Source organism: Prenolepis imparis, unplaced genomic scaffold (assembly GCF_030444845.1).
Source record: "Prenolepis imparis isolate NDT839.2.m4 unplaced genomic scaffold, iyPreImpa1.0 SCAF_3, whole genome shotgun sequence".
NCBI lineage: Eukaryota > Metazoa > Arthropoda > Insecta > Hymenoptera > Formicidae > Prenolepis > Prenolepis imparis.
Genome location: NW_028141161.1, coordinates 10,575,495 through 10,595,431, shown reverse-complemented (window position 1 = coordinate 10,595,431; position 19,937 = coordinate 10,575,495). Strand labels below are relative to the sequence as shown.

The 19,937-nt window shown below is 33.5% G+C and overlaps 1 protein-coding gene across 11 annotated transcripts in view; it reads left to right on the top strand.

Annotated features, from left to right (window-relative positions):
• Positions 1-19,851, top strand: part of Klp10a (kinesin-like protein 10A) — a 34,001-nt gene extending 14,150 nt beyond the window's left edge. The window contains exons 1-13 of one of the 11 annotated variants that reach the window (XM_083034169.1): positions 810-4,089; positions 4,351-4,445; positions 5,757-5,867; positions 9,199-9,345; positions 10,490-10,520; positions 11,791-12,202; positions 12,456-13,029; positions 13,276-13,525; positions 13,695-13,849; positions 13,937-14,143; positions 14,315-14,489; positions 16,771-16,863; positions 18,441-19,851. In XM_083034169.1, the coding sequence (XP_082890295.1) occupies positions 3,051-4,089; positions 4,351-4,445; positions 5,757-5,867; positions 9,199-9,345; positions 10,490-10,520; positions 11,791-12,202; positions 12,456-13,029; positions 13,276-13,525; positions 13,695-13,849; positions 13,937-14,143; positions 14,315-14,489; positions 16,771-16,863; positions 18,441-18,598 (3,447 nt within the window). In that variant the 5' untranslated portion in view covers positions 810-3,050 and the 3' untranslated portion in view covers positions 18,599-19,851. The other 10 variants (XM_083034170.1, XM_083034166.1, XM_083034164.1 and 7 more) reach the window with 10 other exon arrangements.
• Positions 19,852-19,937: the final 86 nt, after the last annotated feature.

Below are 19,937 nucleotides of genomic sequence, written 5' to 3'. Positions count from 1 at the left end.
TGCCTATCGTCTACCGTTATTTCCATCATGTCTTTGGATCTTACATCATAGATAGCTGATTGCATTGCATAAAACAGGTAGTTAGATTAGCATCAATCAAATCGCTGATTCATTATTATAACCATCACAATTAAAAAAAAAAATAATAGTCTCATATTTTTTACATACAAATTTTAACATTAAATAATTTTTACATTAAAATTACAAAATTTACATATATAGCACTAGGGTATGATTTGAAAATTGTAATAAAAATTTTAAGTTTATTCATATAAAAATTTAAAACGTTAGATATGTTGAGAGGAAAAAGATGCTTACGACGATCATACCTGTCGAAGGATACGGTGCATTTCCGCGATGTAGCAATCGTCTCTGACATGTGTACATAGAAAAGGCTCGACTTCCGAGTGCACTGTAAATAAATATGGGTTGGTACCATGTGGTCACGCACTGAGAGCCTCGAGTCACATATCGCGAATACTAGATGAGTCTAGTGTTACATATATCTCATAGAAGATCGATCGAGAGTCATTCGAGATATATTTATTTCTCTTTCAAAGTTTAGATTCTATTAAAATTATTATTATACATGTCTTTAAATAACATTATTTGTATGATTTTTTGTTGATTCGAAATTGTTCGCGAATGTTCCTGAAACAAACTTTTTAAAAAGCTAAATTAATAAAGTATCAATAAAAAATCACTGTAAACACTGATATCTTTTACAAATATTTGTATTAATTTTTAATCGAGAAAGTATGTACTTCTTTACGAAACATTTTTCTTATTGATATATCTATGATTGTATGCCAAGAAATTTTTGCTAAAGAAAAAATGGATTCCAAAATTTTACCAATCTGTTCAAATCTATTTATGGAATTGTGTATATATATTTTTGTAAATTTGTATTTCCTACTTATTATTGTAGCCGGAAAAATCACCCGCAAAAATTCACACGGCACTGTCTAATAGTTAACAAGGTTCCGTTAAGGCTGCTCATTATCGTCCGTAGTGTAATCGACGATTCGAATCGGTCGTGGCGTCAGTTCACCTTCAACTATCGCGCAGCTTGCTCGATTTCGCTCGCGACTTTAGGCAATTCCTCATCCTGAAATAACCCCTGAATTATTTGTCGTATACCCGCTCGGGGATTACTGTGTATCGATTATTCGAGTGACATTCGTGCCGCTGGTTGTGCCGCAAAAATCTACGCGTTGTCGATTGCGACATTAACCTTCAGCGTACTAAACACGCACAGGAAACTTTAATTCAGTCAAGAAGAAACACAAATGCATTTAATCATTTTTTATAAATTTATAGTAATTAATTGTCTTTTTTTTATTATTATTATACGTTCGTGAATTGTATAGCAGGCAATTCTTCCTATTTTCGTGATAATTTGACAAATTATCTTTTGCATTTTGTAATTACGCACTTAATATTCACTCATTTGAAGTCGGCGCGTATGCAACAGTATTTTTTCTGATCGAATAATTCGCGTGCATCTTGTCGGGCGGAATCATTGGTATCGTAACCGATAGTGCATAACGTACGGGCTCATCGAGGCGAGCCGAGAAATTGTTTATGGAGCCTTCTGAAGTGGGGGCCCTACATCGAAAATATTCTCCGGGCGTCATAATAAATGCGTTTATGAAACGTTGCTCGGTGAACGTTGTCAGTCGATCAGGTCGCGTCGCACGATGCTGACATTGCGAGTGTATCGCTGCCGATTTTCCCGGACGGCCGCGTCGTCCAATTTGCAAACGTACAAACTTTTGATGCGACGTTAATTATTCCGTCCTAGTTTCGCTCTATTAACCACCTCGTGTTACACGCCTTGTAACAACTGCGCTCCGGTATTTTGCGAGTTATATGCGTGATAAAAATGCAATTTAAACTTGGCGAAACGAAGAAAATGCAGTCAAAGTGTTGTGTTGTTCAGAAAAGATTAAAATCTGACAAAACTTTAATACGAAAATAAATATTATTATATTAAAATTTCTATTTTCTCTTCTAAATATCTTATTTTTGTAAATATAGATTCTATTAAAAGAAGAGATTGAGATATATATGATTTATTTTAACTCTCCATGAAAAATAAATAAAAAGACTAGATATTCGAAATCGAATATTTTATAGAATCAAACTTAGGATTAATATATCAATATTTTAATGTTACTTGCATATTTGTAAGTTCAAAACTTAAACATAGCGGACATTCTCCATGTAAGCGCGTTTATTCTTGGACTTCGGAGGGAAGAGTTTGTTAGGATGAACGGGTGAAAATGTTCCCAAAAGATCATCGCCGATCGCGAAGCTTCGTCGAGCTTCGAAGGCAGTGTAAAAAAAGCGACGCGGTCCTAAAAGCTTTCCTACGGTTTTTTAAGATCGGAACAAAACGCTGCCGAGAATTCGCGGCGGTGTCGTGCACGAAGCGGGCAACGTCCTGATTAAACTTGCACGTTCTCGAAGACGTCCTCGGCGAATCGATCACGCGAGTTGCCTACAGTCCTTCGTTACCTTCGATTCGGTGATACTTTCGGTGATACTACTTTTTGTTCAAAAACCGTAGCAAGAATATAGCACAGTTCGAACAAATTGTCATTGATGTGAGAATGTGGCTCCAATCTTTTCATTGACTTCAACAGTGTAAATTAGAGCATGAACTGGTTACACGGAGACATATCAGATGGATATAGCAATGTAATCTACGAGAATTATGAGAATGCAAGAATTACATCGGAATTAATATGTCGAAATTTAGGAAATTGGTGATAAGATAACTGTATCATCTAAATAAATAACTGCAATAATTAAAATTTTATTTTATTTAACTATAAATAGATTATCAGACTATATTAGAAATAAAATTTGTGAAAATTTATTGATATTTAGTAATTGTGTGAATAATAAAAAAGTGAAGTGTCAAAACTAGACATTAAGAAAATCGCTCTATATTAATAGTAATATAATTTGAGTTTCTTATAAAATTCAATTTTTTTATCAACTTTCTTACCAATTTATAAATTCTTACAATCTGTAAATTCAATATGGGTTGGTTATCTCTCTGCGTTTGTGGTACAAAGAATAATTTCGACGAGAAGAAAAATAAGAGAGACGGGAAGAAGAGTAAAAACAAAAAATCTGAGAAGCAATCCAAGCAGAACAAATCTCACAAAACGTCGTTATCCTTTGTCGACGAAACTTTGCGTAAATTACAAGATGAGCAAGTTGAGAATGAAATTATAAAAAAAGACTGGACGAATGGAAAAATTAATTGTTTCAACGATTGCGTGAATAATCAAATCGACGTGAATAATCCAACCGATTTGACAAAAATTAACGATTCGCCGAATAATCGCTGGTCTTATCAAATCGATGACGATTACGACAACTTTGAGGAATTTCACAAGGAATCTTCGGAAAGAAACGTGAATGAATTTGATCGGCCAATATATGATTTCGATTACGACGACAATGCGGTGTTGCATTCAAGATGTGCATCGAACACAGTCGACGAAGATGATAAAGTCAATTGCATCTCGGACGAGAAAGAGCATGATGAAGAAGCGGATTTGAACGAGTTCGTCTTGAGATCGGTGACATCCGGTGAACTCAAAGGCTCGTTTTGGATATCGGAATTCGAGGAGAAACATGATGTGCTCGTAGAACCGGGCTTTGATAGAAAATTTGAAGAAAGAACATCGCCTAGAATCAATTTTTCAAGCAAAGAGAAAATAAAGTCGAAAACGAGAGCTTCGTCGAGAAAAGAGTCGAGGAACGTTCTTCCGCCGATCAAGAGGGAGTCTTCCTTCGAATCGTGCATGGATAATGAGGATGAATTGCAAAGAAATTGCGGAGAGATGAATAAATTCGGTTTTAAGAGCGATGTGGCGTTTTGCGAGCAGAGTAATATTCGGCGGAAATTAAACTCGTGCAGTTTCGAGGTTCGATCGTTCGAGAATGAGGAGCGAAATGAAAAGACTAAAGTTCGGAGTAACGGATCCATGATACCTAGACTTACATCCCCCATGCAGCAAAAGAATTTGATTAAGAGTGAGAGCGATAAAAAGAAAATTTCACAGAATGGTACATATATTGTTAAGAACAAAGTTATATAACATTTAATAAAGAAAATTAAATAGAATGTTCTTGTTAGATAAAAAGTATAATTTATTATGGCATAGACTTATGTATAATTCGTTTTAAGCTAAGATTTATTTTATACTTTCACTTAAAATAACTCATGTTCGCGAATACTCACCGACTGAGATTAATTATATAACTATACTAATTATTATATTATTATTACTACAATTGTTACATTATATGTTGCAATTTTTGTTTCAGGTCGCGTTCACTCGGCAGTCGTCTCCGGTGTCAATTTAGAGCAGCGCACTGTAACTGTAGAATGGTTCGAAAGAGGAGAAACCAAAGGCAAAGAGGTAAGTGCGCTCTCACAAATTATTCTATTTCATAAATACTCATGAAAACTCAGAATCAGAGAGAGTTACAATATAAAAACAGGTACTCGTAATTTAAAAATAGTAAAGTTTGATTAAAAAATTTTTATATAAAAAAAAACAACTTAAACACTTTTAGATATAAGCGAAACTTATTTTTCTATTAAAATTAATTGGAATAAATTTGAATTAATTAAGATAATGAATAATATATAAAATATTAATAAAATACATGATTTTCTTATCCTAATTTTTAACATTTATAAATTAAACAGAATAATGTGTCGGGAATGTTTCTATATCGATAAATGAAACTAAATTTTTTTGAATTGCAATTTTTTTTTATTTTTTCATGTTCTGAATTAACTAAAAATACAAAATCTTCCACAACATAGTCGAGTTCACGATTTGTATCAAACATGACAATCGCGTTTATTTTAGTTGTGATGAAAAATGTTGCGTTACACGACCTATGTTTTCCCTTCACGCAATTTCACCGCACCGAATTGCAATATTTCAATTTCGCACATCCGTAGGTCATGGTTATTTGGCTATTTTCAATTCCATGCTTATGCAATGCTACGGGGCTAACATGCAGCTCGCTAATGGGAACGAGAATCTATTTCCGACAGGCTTGAAAGTCAGACTTGTACCGTCAGTCAAGCCGGTTCGGTCGAGTGTGACTTTTGCAAAAAAATCGTAACACGATATTTGCACCGCGATAAGACTTGTGAATTTCCTTTGCGAATAAAATATTTATATGTTTTTTCTTAATGTGACATGTCACTAAGATAGCGCAAATTTCTCCATTACACATTTATTTAACATTTTATAGATAATTGTGTTATATATTGAAAGATAATATCTGTTAACTATATATATCTCACATTAGCATAGGAGATTCTTCGAAGATTCTATTCTATTTGTTAATAATTTTGTGTTAATATATTTGCAAAATTAATTGTGCCACGAAATATACGTTAATTTAAGAATTATGCTTCATCAAAGTCTTATTCCACGCCGAAAGGTAATTAGTAATTAGTATAATTTGCTTGAGAACGGATCTAGTAACATGGAACTCTAAATGTATCACTCATTCAAATAATTTCCGTTCTACTTTATACATCATATAATCTGTATTAATCTCAAGAAAAACTAAATGATATACGTATGTGTAGTGGACAATCCTCATAAATATTACATATGCTTTGAGATCGACTTTAGTCGTGCATTAAATTATTAAAAGATTTGACGCATTAAAAATACATATTTGGGTTTTGGATATTTTTTCAGGTGGAAATCGATGCGATTCTCGCCTTGAATCGCGATTTGAACCAAAAGATGGGACCACCGCCACAGGTGATGAACAATCACATGTTAGCGTCCTCGAAAGCAAGGGTACGTGTAAGTTAAATTGATTATTATTAAAATATATTTACATCAAATAGAGCCATGAACCATTATGAACCATTTCCAGTAAAATATTCATACAATTAGTTGTCAATCGGATTCCGGAAGTGTGAAACAAATAGAGCCATTGCCTCAAATTTTATCGAGTCTAATTCTAACTTCTTAAAAATGGAATTAAAACTTCTGTAACAAATATCTTAGAATATTAAAGATAGAAAATCGTGAATTAAATTCTTGATTAAAAATTATAAAATTTAGCATCGTAAATACATATCGATAAATCGAAATAATACATTGAATGAGCGAATTTGCACAATTTTCGCGATTCGTTGATTCGTGACATATCTCTCTGCGAGAAATTAAAATTCGATATAGGGTTTTAAATGTCCGCGTAAATTTTCGGTCGATCATCGACTGGGCCCGGCAAATTCTGTTTACCGGTTGCCCGGACTACCTGGTATAACCTCGCTCCTAATATGGAAAGAATAATCCAATCTCGCGTCTCGTGGCGTTTACAACGCGGTAGACATGTTCCAGTACCTGTACGTCTTTCAGGTAGGCGTGCTCGTCACTCGTAAGTCGATTTTTTACAGGCCTCTAAATTTGACACATCTGATCTCGTCATATTTCCGGCTTCTCTGTCACGTGGAGCATATAAACAATTGCATTTCTTGTTAGAACGAGTTTATTACTTTGATTATACCTTTGGTTTCTTTGATTTCTTTTAAAATATTGCACAAAACAGGCTTTCTAAAATAAATCTTAATTTTATTGTTAAAGACTAGAACAACACAAGCACGCCATTCCTCGATTTTATATAAAAGATATAAGAATGATATTTTTATATAAAGTTTGTTTTAAACTTGATTAATATTTTTTGACAGAAATCAATTGATTAAAGATTAAAGCGTTAATTTGCTAATTAAATTTTAAAGTTATAATGTGTTAAAAATATTAAAATAATGATATGTTGTAATATATTATAGTACCTTATCCGTGATTAATATTTTTTGACAGAAATCAGCTGATAACTGTCAAAAATATTAATCAAGTTTAAAGAATTGACATATTATTTAAAACATATTATTATTTTAATTTTTATAACATATTCTTATTTTAAAAATTACTTAGCAAATTAACTCTTTAATCAGCTGATTTCTGTCAAAAAAATATTAATAAGATGTTTATTTGTTAATTAAATTTTAAAATAAAAATGTTACAAAAAAATAAAATATGTTATAATTCCTTAAACTCGATTAATATTTTTGACAGTTATCAGCTGATTTCTGTCAAAACATATTAATCGCAGATAAGGCATTGTAACATTATTTACATATTATTTAAAAATTTAATTAGCAAATTAATGTTTTATTAATATTTTTTGATAGTTATCAGCTGATTTCTGTCAAAACATATTAATCAAGAATATGTTATTATAACATATTATTTACAACATATTACTATGTTTCAATTTTTATGATCTATTATTATTTTAAAATTTAATTAGAAAATTAATGCTTTATTAATATTTTTTGACATACATCAGCTGATTAAAGTGTTAATTTGATAATTAAATTTTAAAATAATATTACGTTATAAAAATTAAAATAATATGTTTTAAATAAAATGTTATAGTACTTTAAACTCGATTAATATTTTTTGACAGTTATCAGCTGATTTCTGTATCATTCTTTTTAACATAAAATCGAGGAATAGTCCGTAGCGCGCGTTTGTGTTGTTCTAGTTCCTTTCTAAAAAAAGGCATATTAAGTTGATTTTCGCAAGTATTGTTGCCTCTTTTTCGCGATGTTGATTAGCTGCCTCGATTTGCGTTGTGCGTTATATTCATACATAGCATCGAGAGGCTGTCATTGCGAGGGTTAGCAGTTTGACAGTTTGTCCAAAATAAAATTAAATAAAATAATAATGTTTTGATACTTTAAATTCGATTAATATTTCTGACAGCTATCAGCTGATTTCTGTCAAAATATTAATTGCTGACAAGGTATACATATATTATAACATATATTATTTACAACATATCATAATTAAAATATTAATATTTTGTAAGTAATATAATATGTTATAATACTTTATCCGCGGTTAATATTTTTTGACAGAAATCAGCTGATAACTGTCAAAAATATTAATCGAGTTTAAAGATACCTTAAAGTTAAATTATAACATAAAAATTATATGAAATAATTAAATATTTATATGAAATATATGAAATTATATGAAATAATTAAATAATATAATATGTTATAATATATACTTATATACTTTGTCCGCGATTAATATTTTTTGAGATTTTAGAAATCAGCTGATAACTGTCAAAAATATTAATCGAAAATTTAAAGTATTAAAACAAATTATTTAAAATATTATTTTATTTAATTTTATTTTGGACAAACTGTCAAACTACTAATGACCCTCGCGATGACAGCCTCTCGATGCTATGTATGAATATAACGCACAACGCAAATCGAGGCAGCTAATCAACATCGCGAAAAAGAGGCAACAATACTTGCGAGAATCGATTTAATATGCCTTTTTTAGAAAGGGATTACAGAAGTAGGAAAACATTGTATACTTTTAACTTTTGTTTATTAATCATGCTTGGCGCCTTTCAACATATGACAGTCACGATGTGTTAGATATATAGACTGTATAAGATGTCTCGGAAAAATTCGCATATTTTCTCAGAAACAGAATGTTTGAATTATATGTAAATTGAAAATTAAGAAGTGTGCTTTTAACATTTATTAAAATTAGCTTCTTAGGGACAACACGGAAGATTATACATTTACATATGGAAAAACAAATTTATGAGTTTTAAATTATAGTTAGGAAAAGGGAGATATTCTGTTTAAAATTTTATTCATCTAAAAAATATGAGATTTGAAAGGGATCGATTGCAAGATCTGAACAATTCACAGATCTAAAAATTTATAATTTTATAAAATATATTAGAAAACATACAGCAAGAAATTCTCCTAGATACATCGATCGATAAAAGAATTCCAATAAAAATAGTCTCGCGTGATTCCCATTACTAACATGGTAACATCTTTTTTTTCCTCCATGGACGCTGCTCATTATCATGGACCTCGGTATCTACGATGGACCATCGACCGTCTACTGATAACAAATCGATCTCGAATACGAAATTCGTCTCGGCCGTCCGTCATCCGCTTCGAAAAACAAAAATCTTTCTTGACGACTCTCTTTCTCATCGATCCCCTCGGCGTCTCTCGTCGATCGCGGACTTAATCGTCCGATTGATTTACGTAAAACTCTGATCGTGACCGCGATCTACGATAAGGAGCCGGACTCCTCGGCTGAAGAGGACGAGGGGGTCGACGAGTCGGAGAACCAAGAGGAGGGTTCCCTCGGACGTCATGGCGGTCACACCGCAAGAAACGGCCTCGCCTCCGCAACGCTTCCTGTACGAGTCACATCTCGTCTCTCGGTAACGCGCACCTCTTCCCTCATCACCGCAACAACCATAACAAAAACAATTGCAATACACAATCTTTTCACAGCAGTAACAACCCTCTACACTCGCGGTCCGGTCGTCGAACTGATCTTAGCATCTTCGAGAACTCTTACGCTCACTCTTACGACATCAATTTTATATCTTGTCGCGGTTTTTATTACATTTATTTATTACATTATTTTATTATATTTTATTTTATTTGAATCAGAAAGTGTATGAAAAATTATGATGTAATTATAAAAGTGTTTTATAATGTATTCAATATTTGAAAAAGTTATTTAACTCTGCAGAGAGAAGGCTACTGCCTTACTGTTGATTGAAGCTAACATGAAGCATTATTTTGAAAAAATATCTTTCTTATTCAGAAATATTTAAAATCTTTTTGTTTAATCGCTTGTAAAAAGGCAAATCTATTCGTTGTCATTATGAGATTTAAAACTATTTAAAATTATATTCTAAGAAATAATCGAAACTGCTAAGTACTTCTAATCCAAATTTTTAAAAGACGAAAATTTCACTGCACACAGAAGATGCTAAAGAAGCGTTCGCAGCCTCGCACCTTTTCTCTATCACGAGCCTAACATTGGCTTTCCTGAAATACTTCTGCTACTAGAGCACCCAGTCGCTAACATTTCTTTTCACCCCTTCCGCACTCGCCGACAAGTCACGACAAACAGATCCCAACGAATAGCTGGCAAAAATTTGCTACATTATTTTATTTTTATTCGTGCGGGAATGCGCAATTTTATGCAACGAGAAATGATGAATTCCGCAGCGATTACCGAGAGTGGGTCAAAAACCGTGTTGTTCTGGCGATCAATACGTACGAAAAGAACGCACTGACGTGATTAACGGACGATCGATGAACCGGCGTCTTATCTCGCGTCTTGAACGTCTGACGGAATACATATGTCAGATCGCACGAGCGTAGATGCCGGATGAAGAAAGGATGTATCATACACTCGGCTTCTCTCGAAAGAAGCACCGTTTTATTTTTTCCATTTACAGCACTTTTTAGATAATAGAGCTAGTACATCCCTCTTCTTCGTTGCACGAAGAAACACCGCTGTCCTCTTTAATGAAGTGATTGAACGTGGTCTGTTTTCTTTATTTTCAGCACTCCACCAGACCGTCTATTCCAGTGAAAGGTACGTAGCCAAAACGGCGTTGATTATCTTTTTATATCTTCGTCACATTCGGTTAAATAAGCAACATAATTATCCGTAAAATTATTATAATGACATTTTTTTATGTTCCAATAAATTACGAAGATAACGGGCGATGTCTGTACTCTTTCGCAGTTTTAAAAAGTTTCTATCGCGGAATAATCCTCCGTATCATTTTAATTGCGGCAATAAAACGCGTAATTTAATCAGAGATCACGGAGTGAATAAAATTAATATGAAACCAAGCTAATCGTACACATAAGCTTTACAATTTTACGCTGTCTCGTCAATATTTTTTCAGTCGTCGCAAGTTGGTCTAGATGGACGATAGCATGATTTCCATGATCTTTGCGCCGATAAGCGCCGGATGACTGTGAAACTTTCGCGTTCGATAAGTCAATTTTGTAGCCGAACGTCTGTGTGCCGTCGTCGGCGTTTCACCTAGATAAGCCAAGTAGCGACACGAGCCAAGTTGTACACGTGTATATATGGTCGAACCGTGACTATCGATGTTTTCATGCGCCGTATGCAAGGCAGGCGGCACAAGGGCAAGGACCCCGACGACCAGTACGACGTTCGCGAGCTCAGGGGGTTGCACCTCTCGCTGCCGACTCTCTCGGACACTGTTCGATCTACCCTTCTCGCCGATAGTCTCGCGCGCCTCCCGGTGAAACGTCACTTCGCGATCGGAAACCGATCGGTTTTTAAGAAATTCACGAAACTTCGCACGAGTTTGCGTGTGCGCTGTGACACTTCACCATGAGATTCGATCCTCTCGCTTATTGCTTCAGGAGGAAAAATAAAATCCGCGACAGCGAAAATACAGACATCGCCGGCGATAATCAAATCTTGACGCTTCGAATCGAAGACCACGACACTGGTAATATATATATGTCTGATAAAATGTATTTAGAAATCGTTCGAGATTCTTAAGATCTTTTGATCGAGTAAGATGTATTTAATTATTTTGTGAGTTTTACGTTAAGATAAGTGACAGATGAATTGAAAAGTATATAAATATATACACAATATTTATTATATTCTTTACATATTTCATATAGAAACGTTTCGTTAATTGAACAATTTTTAGATTCGAGGCGTCAGCATGAAAAAGACTGAATATAAAGGAGCAGATCTCGTGGGATTAAAAATAATATATATTTTTATTAAAGTTTTTTTTAATCTTCTGACAAAATCGAAGATAAGAAAACCAATGCGCCGGTGACACTAATTCTTTATACTGATGTTTTAGCGACTTCAAATAAACAATTGTCGCGACAGACGGGACGTCCGACAAACATAATGTCAACTACATCGGTGAACGGTCACGGAGACTCGGTTTCCGGTCTTACGGGACGTCGGGAGCTTGAAAACATACCCCCGACACCGACATCAACGACAGCGCAATACAATCTAGCGACTCCGGTGCAAAACAAACAGCAGAAACAGACGCAGCAGCAGCAGCAGCAACAACAACAGCTGCAGCAACAGCAGCAGCAAACCCAGCTAGAAAATGGCCGTGGTAGACGATCCAACGTTGTCAAGGAGGTCGAGAGACTGAAGAAGAATAGAGAAGAAAGGAGACAACGGCAGGCAGAAATAAAAGAGGCGATGATGAATGTGGATCCAGGCAATCCATATTGGGAGTTTCTTGCCATGATAAGGTTGGTGTGTTAAATCGTACCTTTTGCATTTGAAATAATAACTTCCTTTTTAAGATAAAAAATATATTAATATTATGAATTAATATTATGCACTCTTTCTCTCTAATTAGACGTATCTTGATATTGTATATTCGTTAATTTTTGTAGAATGTTATCCACGTATATGAGATTTTTTATGTGTGATTGAGATTGCAAGTATTACATATTAATTGCGTTGCTTGTATTGATTTTATATTTATATTTACTTTCGCAGAGAATATCAAAATGGTATAGAGTTCAGGCCATTGCGAGATACCGATGCTGTAGAGGATCACCAGATCACCGTATGCGTGCGAAAACGTCCGCTTAATAAGAAGGAACACACGCGCAAGGAGATCGACGTGATCAGCGTGCCTAGCAAGAACCAGATGGTTGTGCACGAGCCGAAATCCAAGGTCGATCTCACAAAGTATCTCGAGAACCAGATCTTTAGATTCGATTACGCGTTTGACGAGACGTGTAACAACGAGATAGTCTACAAATACACAGCAAAACCGCTGGTGCAGACAATCTTTGATGGCGGCATGGCCACGTGCTTCGCATACGGCCAGACCGGTAGCGGCAAGACTCATACTATGGGCGGCGACTTCAACGGCAAAACACAAGATTGTAAGAAGGGTATCTACGCCATGGTTGCCAAAGACGTGTTCAAGTGTCTGAAATTGGCAAAATACCGGCCTTTGAATCTGGTCATTTCCGCTAGCTTTTTTGAGATTTATTCCGGCAAGGTGTTTGATCTCTTGGCAGATAAGGAAAAGCTGAGAGTTCTGGAAGACGGCAAACAGCAGGTTTGTTTTATGAAATATGAAGTTTGTATTAACTCTGACTAAAAGTAATCGCGTTAATAAATTAAAGAATTAAAAATTAAAAATTAATTTATATCAATCATTTATATTTAATATTTATGTTAATTTGCAATCATTTGTATTACGTATAGCGTTCTCAGTTTATGTGTTGAGACTTAATGTGTGCGATTCATTTGTTATTTATTTTGCTTCTTAATATTTAAAAATTTTTCTCATACGTAAAAATAGGTGCAAATAGTGGGATTAACGGAAAAAGTTGTGGAGAATTGCGACGAAGTATTAAAGTTAATACAACACGGAAATAGCGCCAGAACGAGCGGTCAGACAAGTGCTAACTCCAATTCTTCGAGATCGCACGCAGTATTCCAAATAATAGCGCGTATCCCGGGTACACACAAGGTACACGGCAAGTTTTCGCTCATCGATCTTGCTGGTAATGAAAGGGGTGCTGACACGTCGTCCGCTAATAGGCAAACTCGTGAGTGTAAATGTGCACTTAATTATAAACCATTTAATTATAAACCATTTAATTAAATATAATTATAAATAAATAAAATAACCGAAATAAGTCTACGATTATAATTCATGATCTAAGCATGCTTCTCGATTTTCTGAAATAATTAATATTCTTATTGAAATTTTTTTAGGAATGGAAGGTGCTGAGATTAATAAATCTTTATTAGCGTTAAAAGAATGTATACGCGCGTTAAGCCGTAAGGGTACGCATTTGCCTTTTAGAGCAAGCAAACTGACTCAAGTGTTGAGGGATAGTTTCATTGGTGAAAAATCAAAAACATGCATGGTAAATATTATTTGATAACTATATATAATATTATGTAAAATATGAAGATAAAGAAATAATTTTAAACAAGCATTATACTATTTACAGATAGCGATGATTAGTCCTGGGATGAGTTCTTGCGAGCATTCGCTAAATACATTGAGATACGCTGATCGAGTGAAGGAATTGGCGGCGAATGATCCTACAGAAGTAAAAGTTTCACCGACGGATGATGATCGGGGTATGAAGATCGAGGAACAGGGAAACAACAGCGTTCTATCGGATAGCGATCTAGCGCAGCTTCGATCTCTCAATGTAAGTGACTATATTTGCATAAAATCTTGAAAATATATATTATAATTATATGACATTATTTATAAATATTAGTTATTACATAATTGAAAAAAATGCACACACAGGCATACATAAAAATAAATAAAAGCGAAATAACTCACAATTTTGCATGAATAATCTTTTTGTTCACAGGAAGGTGAAATATCGCAAGATTTGTACACTTTTCACGAGGCAGTATCTGCTCTGCAGATGCTCGAAGAAGAAGTGTTGGATACGCACAAACTGGTCACGGATAATACAACTAAATTCCTTAACGACGCGCACAGTGTGTTCAGCGCGACTCACGAAGTGGACTATGATCAAGAAGGTAAGATGAATTTGTTTGCATTTGCACGTTTACGTTTTTCTATTGGCTTCCCGTTATCACTTTCGTTTTTTGTACTGCGTTGTACTGAACGGTGCACTCCCGTTAAGAAGAATGAAATATTTATATCTGCCGTTTCATATATTTATTATTACGTGGAAGCATATTATTTCTTTTTTTTTAATATAGAAAAGAAAATCAATTTTTGAGAATAAGATATTAATGTCAGTATATACATTGAGTGAGGTGAAATTAACATCAGGTTATTTGCGAAGATTTATATAATAAAAATTCACAATGCCTAACGATAAGTACTCTTAAGTGACGTTTTGATAATCGTGTCGCTTTCGTACCCTCTTTAAGATTATCCCGTTAATAATTAGTAGTAAAGATTCAAAAGTACGAAACGCTGTTCTTGCCGGTATCACAGAGCATCGCATTTTATGACAGATTCGCGCAGTAAGACTAAGGCAAATTCGATCAACGCGTTAAACCATCGGAGAGGCAGCAGTTCAATAAACACGATAACGATAAACGACACGGACAGCACATCGGACAGCACTGACACGCAGACAGTTTTAAACACAATAAGAGATTTAGCCGCGGAGAGTCCTTCGAAGTCTCCCTGGAAGGATGAGATGGATTTCAGTTCGAACGAGGAGGACTCGAATAGTTTTCTTCGCACGCCCGTCAAACCCACTTTCACGAAGAAAAGCGTGACGACCGATCGAATTTCTAGAAAGAATGCAATCAAAAACTTAATAGAGCATTCAATTCAAAGAGCTAATCAAGACCAACGGGTTAAATTCTCTACCGTTGGCAAAACTCAGAAATATCACTGGTCCGGTACATTCCGTAGCAGAAGGAATCTGTTTTCTGAAGACGAATATCGTGACATGCTTTATTCGCCTCGCGATAATGAACCGAATGAACTGAACAATCAATTGACAAATTACAATTATTACAACGAAGATTTTGAGAAAAAGAAACCCACAAGCAAGAGAGATATTTTCTACCCTAACGAATTCGATTCGCAAACTAACGACAATTCGTGGAAAAACAAATGGATCGATGACAGTATCGATTATCAGCCTTTTATCGACATTTGCACGGACGAATTTACAAAGTTTGATCCTTTAAAAGACTACGACATCGAGAATAATGACGCGTTGCCGACAGCGTTTTCTGACATTAATTTAAGACGAATAATGATGGATGTAGATAATAAGGATAAGAAAATGCGTAATATTGATTTGCGTACAAACGAACGAGACAATGCGATTAATTTATATTCTCAATTTGTCCATATGTGTAATATTAACAAAGAAGAATGTAGTAATCCTTGCAATACCAAGAAGTCAATCGATTCTTCGATAAACATTCAATTAAATACAAGAAAAAGAATTAATAATATCAAGAAGAAATCTGTCGTTCGATCATGCTGCTATAAAGCATCGTGCCTTCTATTCTCTTTTTTGAAAAATATTATTTTATTTTTATTGATTCCAGTGGCGTACATTATTATTTTCATTTATGTACAAAAGAAAGAAGACCGAGAAAAACAGAATAACATATAATTATTTTTGCATAAGACAGCTATGCGAGTCATCTCTAAGTTTAAACGCGCGTTAATCGTTAAGTAATGCTTTTAATCTTAAGTATTATTATTATTTTTGTATTATAATTTATATTTTATGATACTGATAGGATAGAATGACACATACATGTTAAAAATCATATTTTATGTCTTTCTTTTATAAATGTATTATACGTGAAAAACTTGAGTGTCCTGAAAAATTTGCTATTACATATAATTTTAATTCCAACGAAAAGACATTCCTTCGAGTTTGAGCACTCTTGTTGTTTGAGCTTGATTGTATGCACGTTTGAAGTGTCTTGAATACTAATTCTGTGTGATGTTATATATACATATTTTGATTTTGCAATCGCATTTCTGTCGCAAAACGTAGTAGCACTTGTTTATCATGTGCGTACCATTTTTATTTCAAAACAATATTTTTAATAATGAATCCGCGCGCGCTACAATACATAATGTTATTTGCATAAACATATCACAAGTATTTTTAACGTCACCATTTTATTGATATATTTGCCTTTACATAAGAAAAAAGCGATTGGCCACATATTATAGTTCCAATTACATTTATAATTATAGCATAGCGAATAAAATTTCCTTTGTGCCTATACACTTACATATTTTAGAAATCACATTGCATTATATATCTGTAAGAGAAATTTGATGTAATACCAGAAAACCTTGCAGATTTGAGGCGGAAAAGAACAAAGTTTGAATCACCCTACCTGAGGAGTTTCTCGTTGCGTAGACGTCTTATAGAGAGAAAACTATTTTCCGACGGTACGATAAATTCGATTAACAATATCTATAAAATAGTGTTGGAGAAGCAGCTTGTTTAATGTGCATCATATGTGTATATATATGTATATATATATGATGCACATACATACTAATGATACGCGTCACATTATTTTTTTCATCGATATCACACGCATATTCAATCAAATATATACATATACATATCCCAAAAATAATATTTCTTAACCATTTTTGATGTTTGAAATTTTATGCCAATGTAAAATTGATTTTGCTAATGTAACGTCAGAAATAGATTTTCTTCTCATCTGTTTTAGAAGTCTTTATTTCTATGAAGTTATATCATATATTGCGAGATTTAATTAAGTATCAAAATCATTCAATTACTAAGAAAATTGAATCATTTGATCTTTTTTAACTGTCTCTATTGTTATAGACACAGTTTTTTTTTAAACAGTGTGAAATTGTGGAACTGATCTTTCAATTTCTGGTTCAAACCGCGCGTAAAATATATTAATGTAAATTATATCATATTGACATGTAGAAACAGAAGTTCTCGCAATATTTTAAGATTGATATTATATCTTACATATTTTCCATAGAATACGCGAACAGATATATCCTGGGAGGGTAGCTCAAGATTTTTCTTTTCTTTTATTTCTGTTACATATTGTTGCATAATATTTTGTTGATTTATATAATTATTTTATTAAATATTGTTACACTAAAGAAATGTGTTATCTTATTAAATAAAATAATAAATAATTTTGTATTTATGTAACATAAAATTATATCTTTGAAAGCGTGAACACATCTTCTGTATATATGCAAACTGAATCTTTGTTAATGAATGTTATTTTTGTGGATTTGATGGCTCGCGAGCTAATGATAGCGTCACGTTAAATAGTTACATGTAACCATATCGAGAATGTTATAAGAATTGCTCAAGTCTTGCTTGTGCTCAGCTTAAGCTTCAATTTTCGTGTAATATTTATATTAATTATATATTTGTGTGCATATATATGTGTAAATAATACTCATAACTAAATCCAAGCACTTTAAGACTGGCTCATGAGCAATTAAAAAATAAGACATTAATATAAATGCATCCCTTCCAAAACATTACATTTAATTTAATTATGCTTTGATATAAAAATAACGGCTTTTATAACTTGAGAATGCGGTTAAAAATAATTTAGATTTAAGTTGCTTTTTTTAGATATTGATAACTAATGATTGTCATTTAATTAATATTGTAACTCTTGTTTTTATAAGCTTTATTATCGTATATAAAATGTTTGTTTTCGCTAAGACATTATCGAGATATTAACTAAAATATATGATTAAGAAACTGATTATTTTACATTTTCGATTAGACGAACTAAAGTGACAATAAAATTCGATGTGATAAATATGTGTTTTAACTATGTTTTAAGAAAATACTGTAAAGTTAAATATGATGCTAAAATAAAGCAGGGAGAATAGCTCTCCAGCCTTCATTTATAATACATCATCTCTATGTCCGATTTAATCCTTAATTATGCGATGTGTCTAATCATGCTCTTGGGTGCTCTGACGGGTATGCGTGTTATCTGTTGCAGCATATGTCCAAAAATGGGAGCAGTTGCTAATTCAGCAACGTGACATCCTCAATGCCGCTCTCGATCAAGTCAGCCAGTTCCGCGGGCAGCTCTTACAAGAGGAACAAATCAGTCAGAAGATGACCCGAACGCGCAACGTTACAACGCGGTACAATTAAGGTTGATACTCTAACGATTGCGAAACGAAAAAAGACACAAAAAGTAATTATCTCTCTCTCTCTCTCTCTCATCAATGAGAAAAGCCCGCTTCTTATATGTGTGTATTGATCTTTACAATTACAAGCGCGCGAAAAGCAAGTAAACACAAAAAATTCTCTGATTAAAAATCCAATACATAAAAAACAAAACGAGAAAACAAAACAAGCTTGACTCGTATAAAAATTATTCTAACGCGATTCTGTACTGTATAACATTTCTTTTCGAATGTGATTCTTTGAACGAAACGACAAATATATATAATAAAATAATACAAATAATTCTGTAAGAATTATTTTTAATATTTTATTATGTATATGTCAATTTCATTTCTTTATTATTTATATGTGCACTCTTTCTTGCAGAATTCTCTACTCTGTCATTTCGCTCAAAGAATCATTCGAAAAGAATTGTTATATAGTACAGAATCGTTCGAATGATTTTTATACGAGTTAAGCTTGTTTTGTTTTCTGGTTTTGCTTTTTATGTATTAGATTTATTTGTCTCTGCGAAAAATGGCAAAGAATTTTTAGTCAGAGAATTTTTTGTTTCTTTTAGTTTGGAACCGTAAAAAATTTTTAATGATCGCGTGGAATCGTTCACGAAGATACTCTAAACATATACAATTTTTTTATTTAGTTAAGTAAACAAAGTTTCACCAGTGTGTAATTACATGTTTTTAAAACATATTCTTGCGCGTTTTACACATTTTTGGGCCGCACCAAGACTACCGTAGAAATTTCAAGCCGTCGATACGTATTCGTGTACACGATTTGTCCGTCTTCGAAATGCAAAGTACCATCGCGAATAATAATGCGTAAGCTATGAAATCAGATCAACACACAGTTTTAGACTATAGGATGCTAGGTATTATTAAAAGGGACCTAGTATAATATAGGATAAAGACAGGAAAAGCCTTAGTATACTTTGCCAAGGAGAAATGGAAATATATACATATATCATGGCGATACACTCATCTACACACGCAGATACACAAATGCATACATACACGCGCGTAATTATCGACGACATTCGTAAACCAAATAACGACTGATTTCGAAAAAAAAGATGTAACTCTTAGAATATAAGAAACTGCACAGCGCGGCGCTCATTCATTTTTAGTATTAATATCATCGACGGCACATCAAACGGTCCTCTTTTTTTCTTACATTATTAAAAGTATGATATTAAAATTTTTATTTGATTTGTCAACGCATACTCTTGTGTTTTTTTTCCTTACTCTACTGAATCACAGAGTGATTCGAACATGCGTAAGTTTTACTGCGGATATGTCCAACGGAA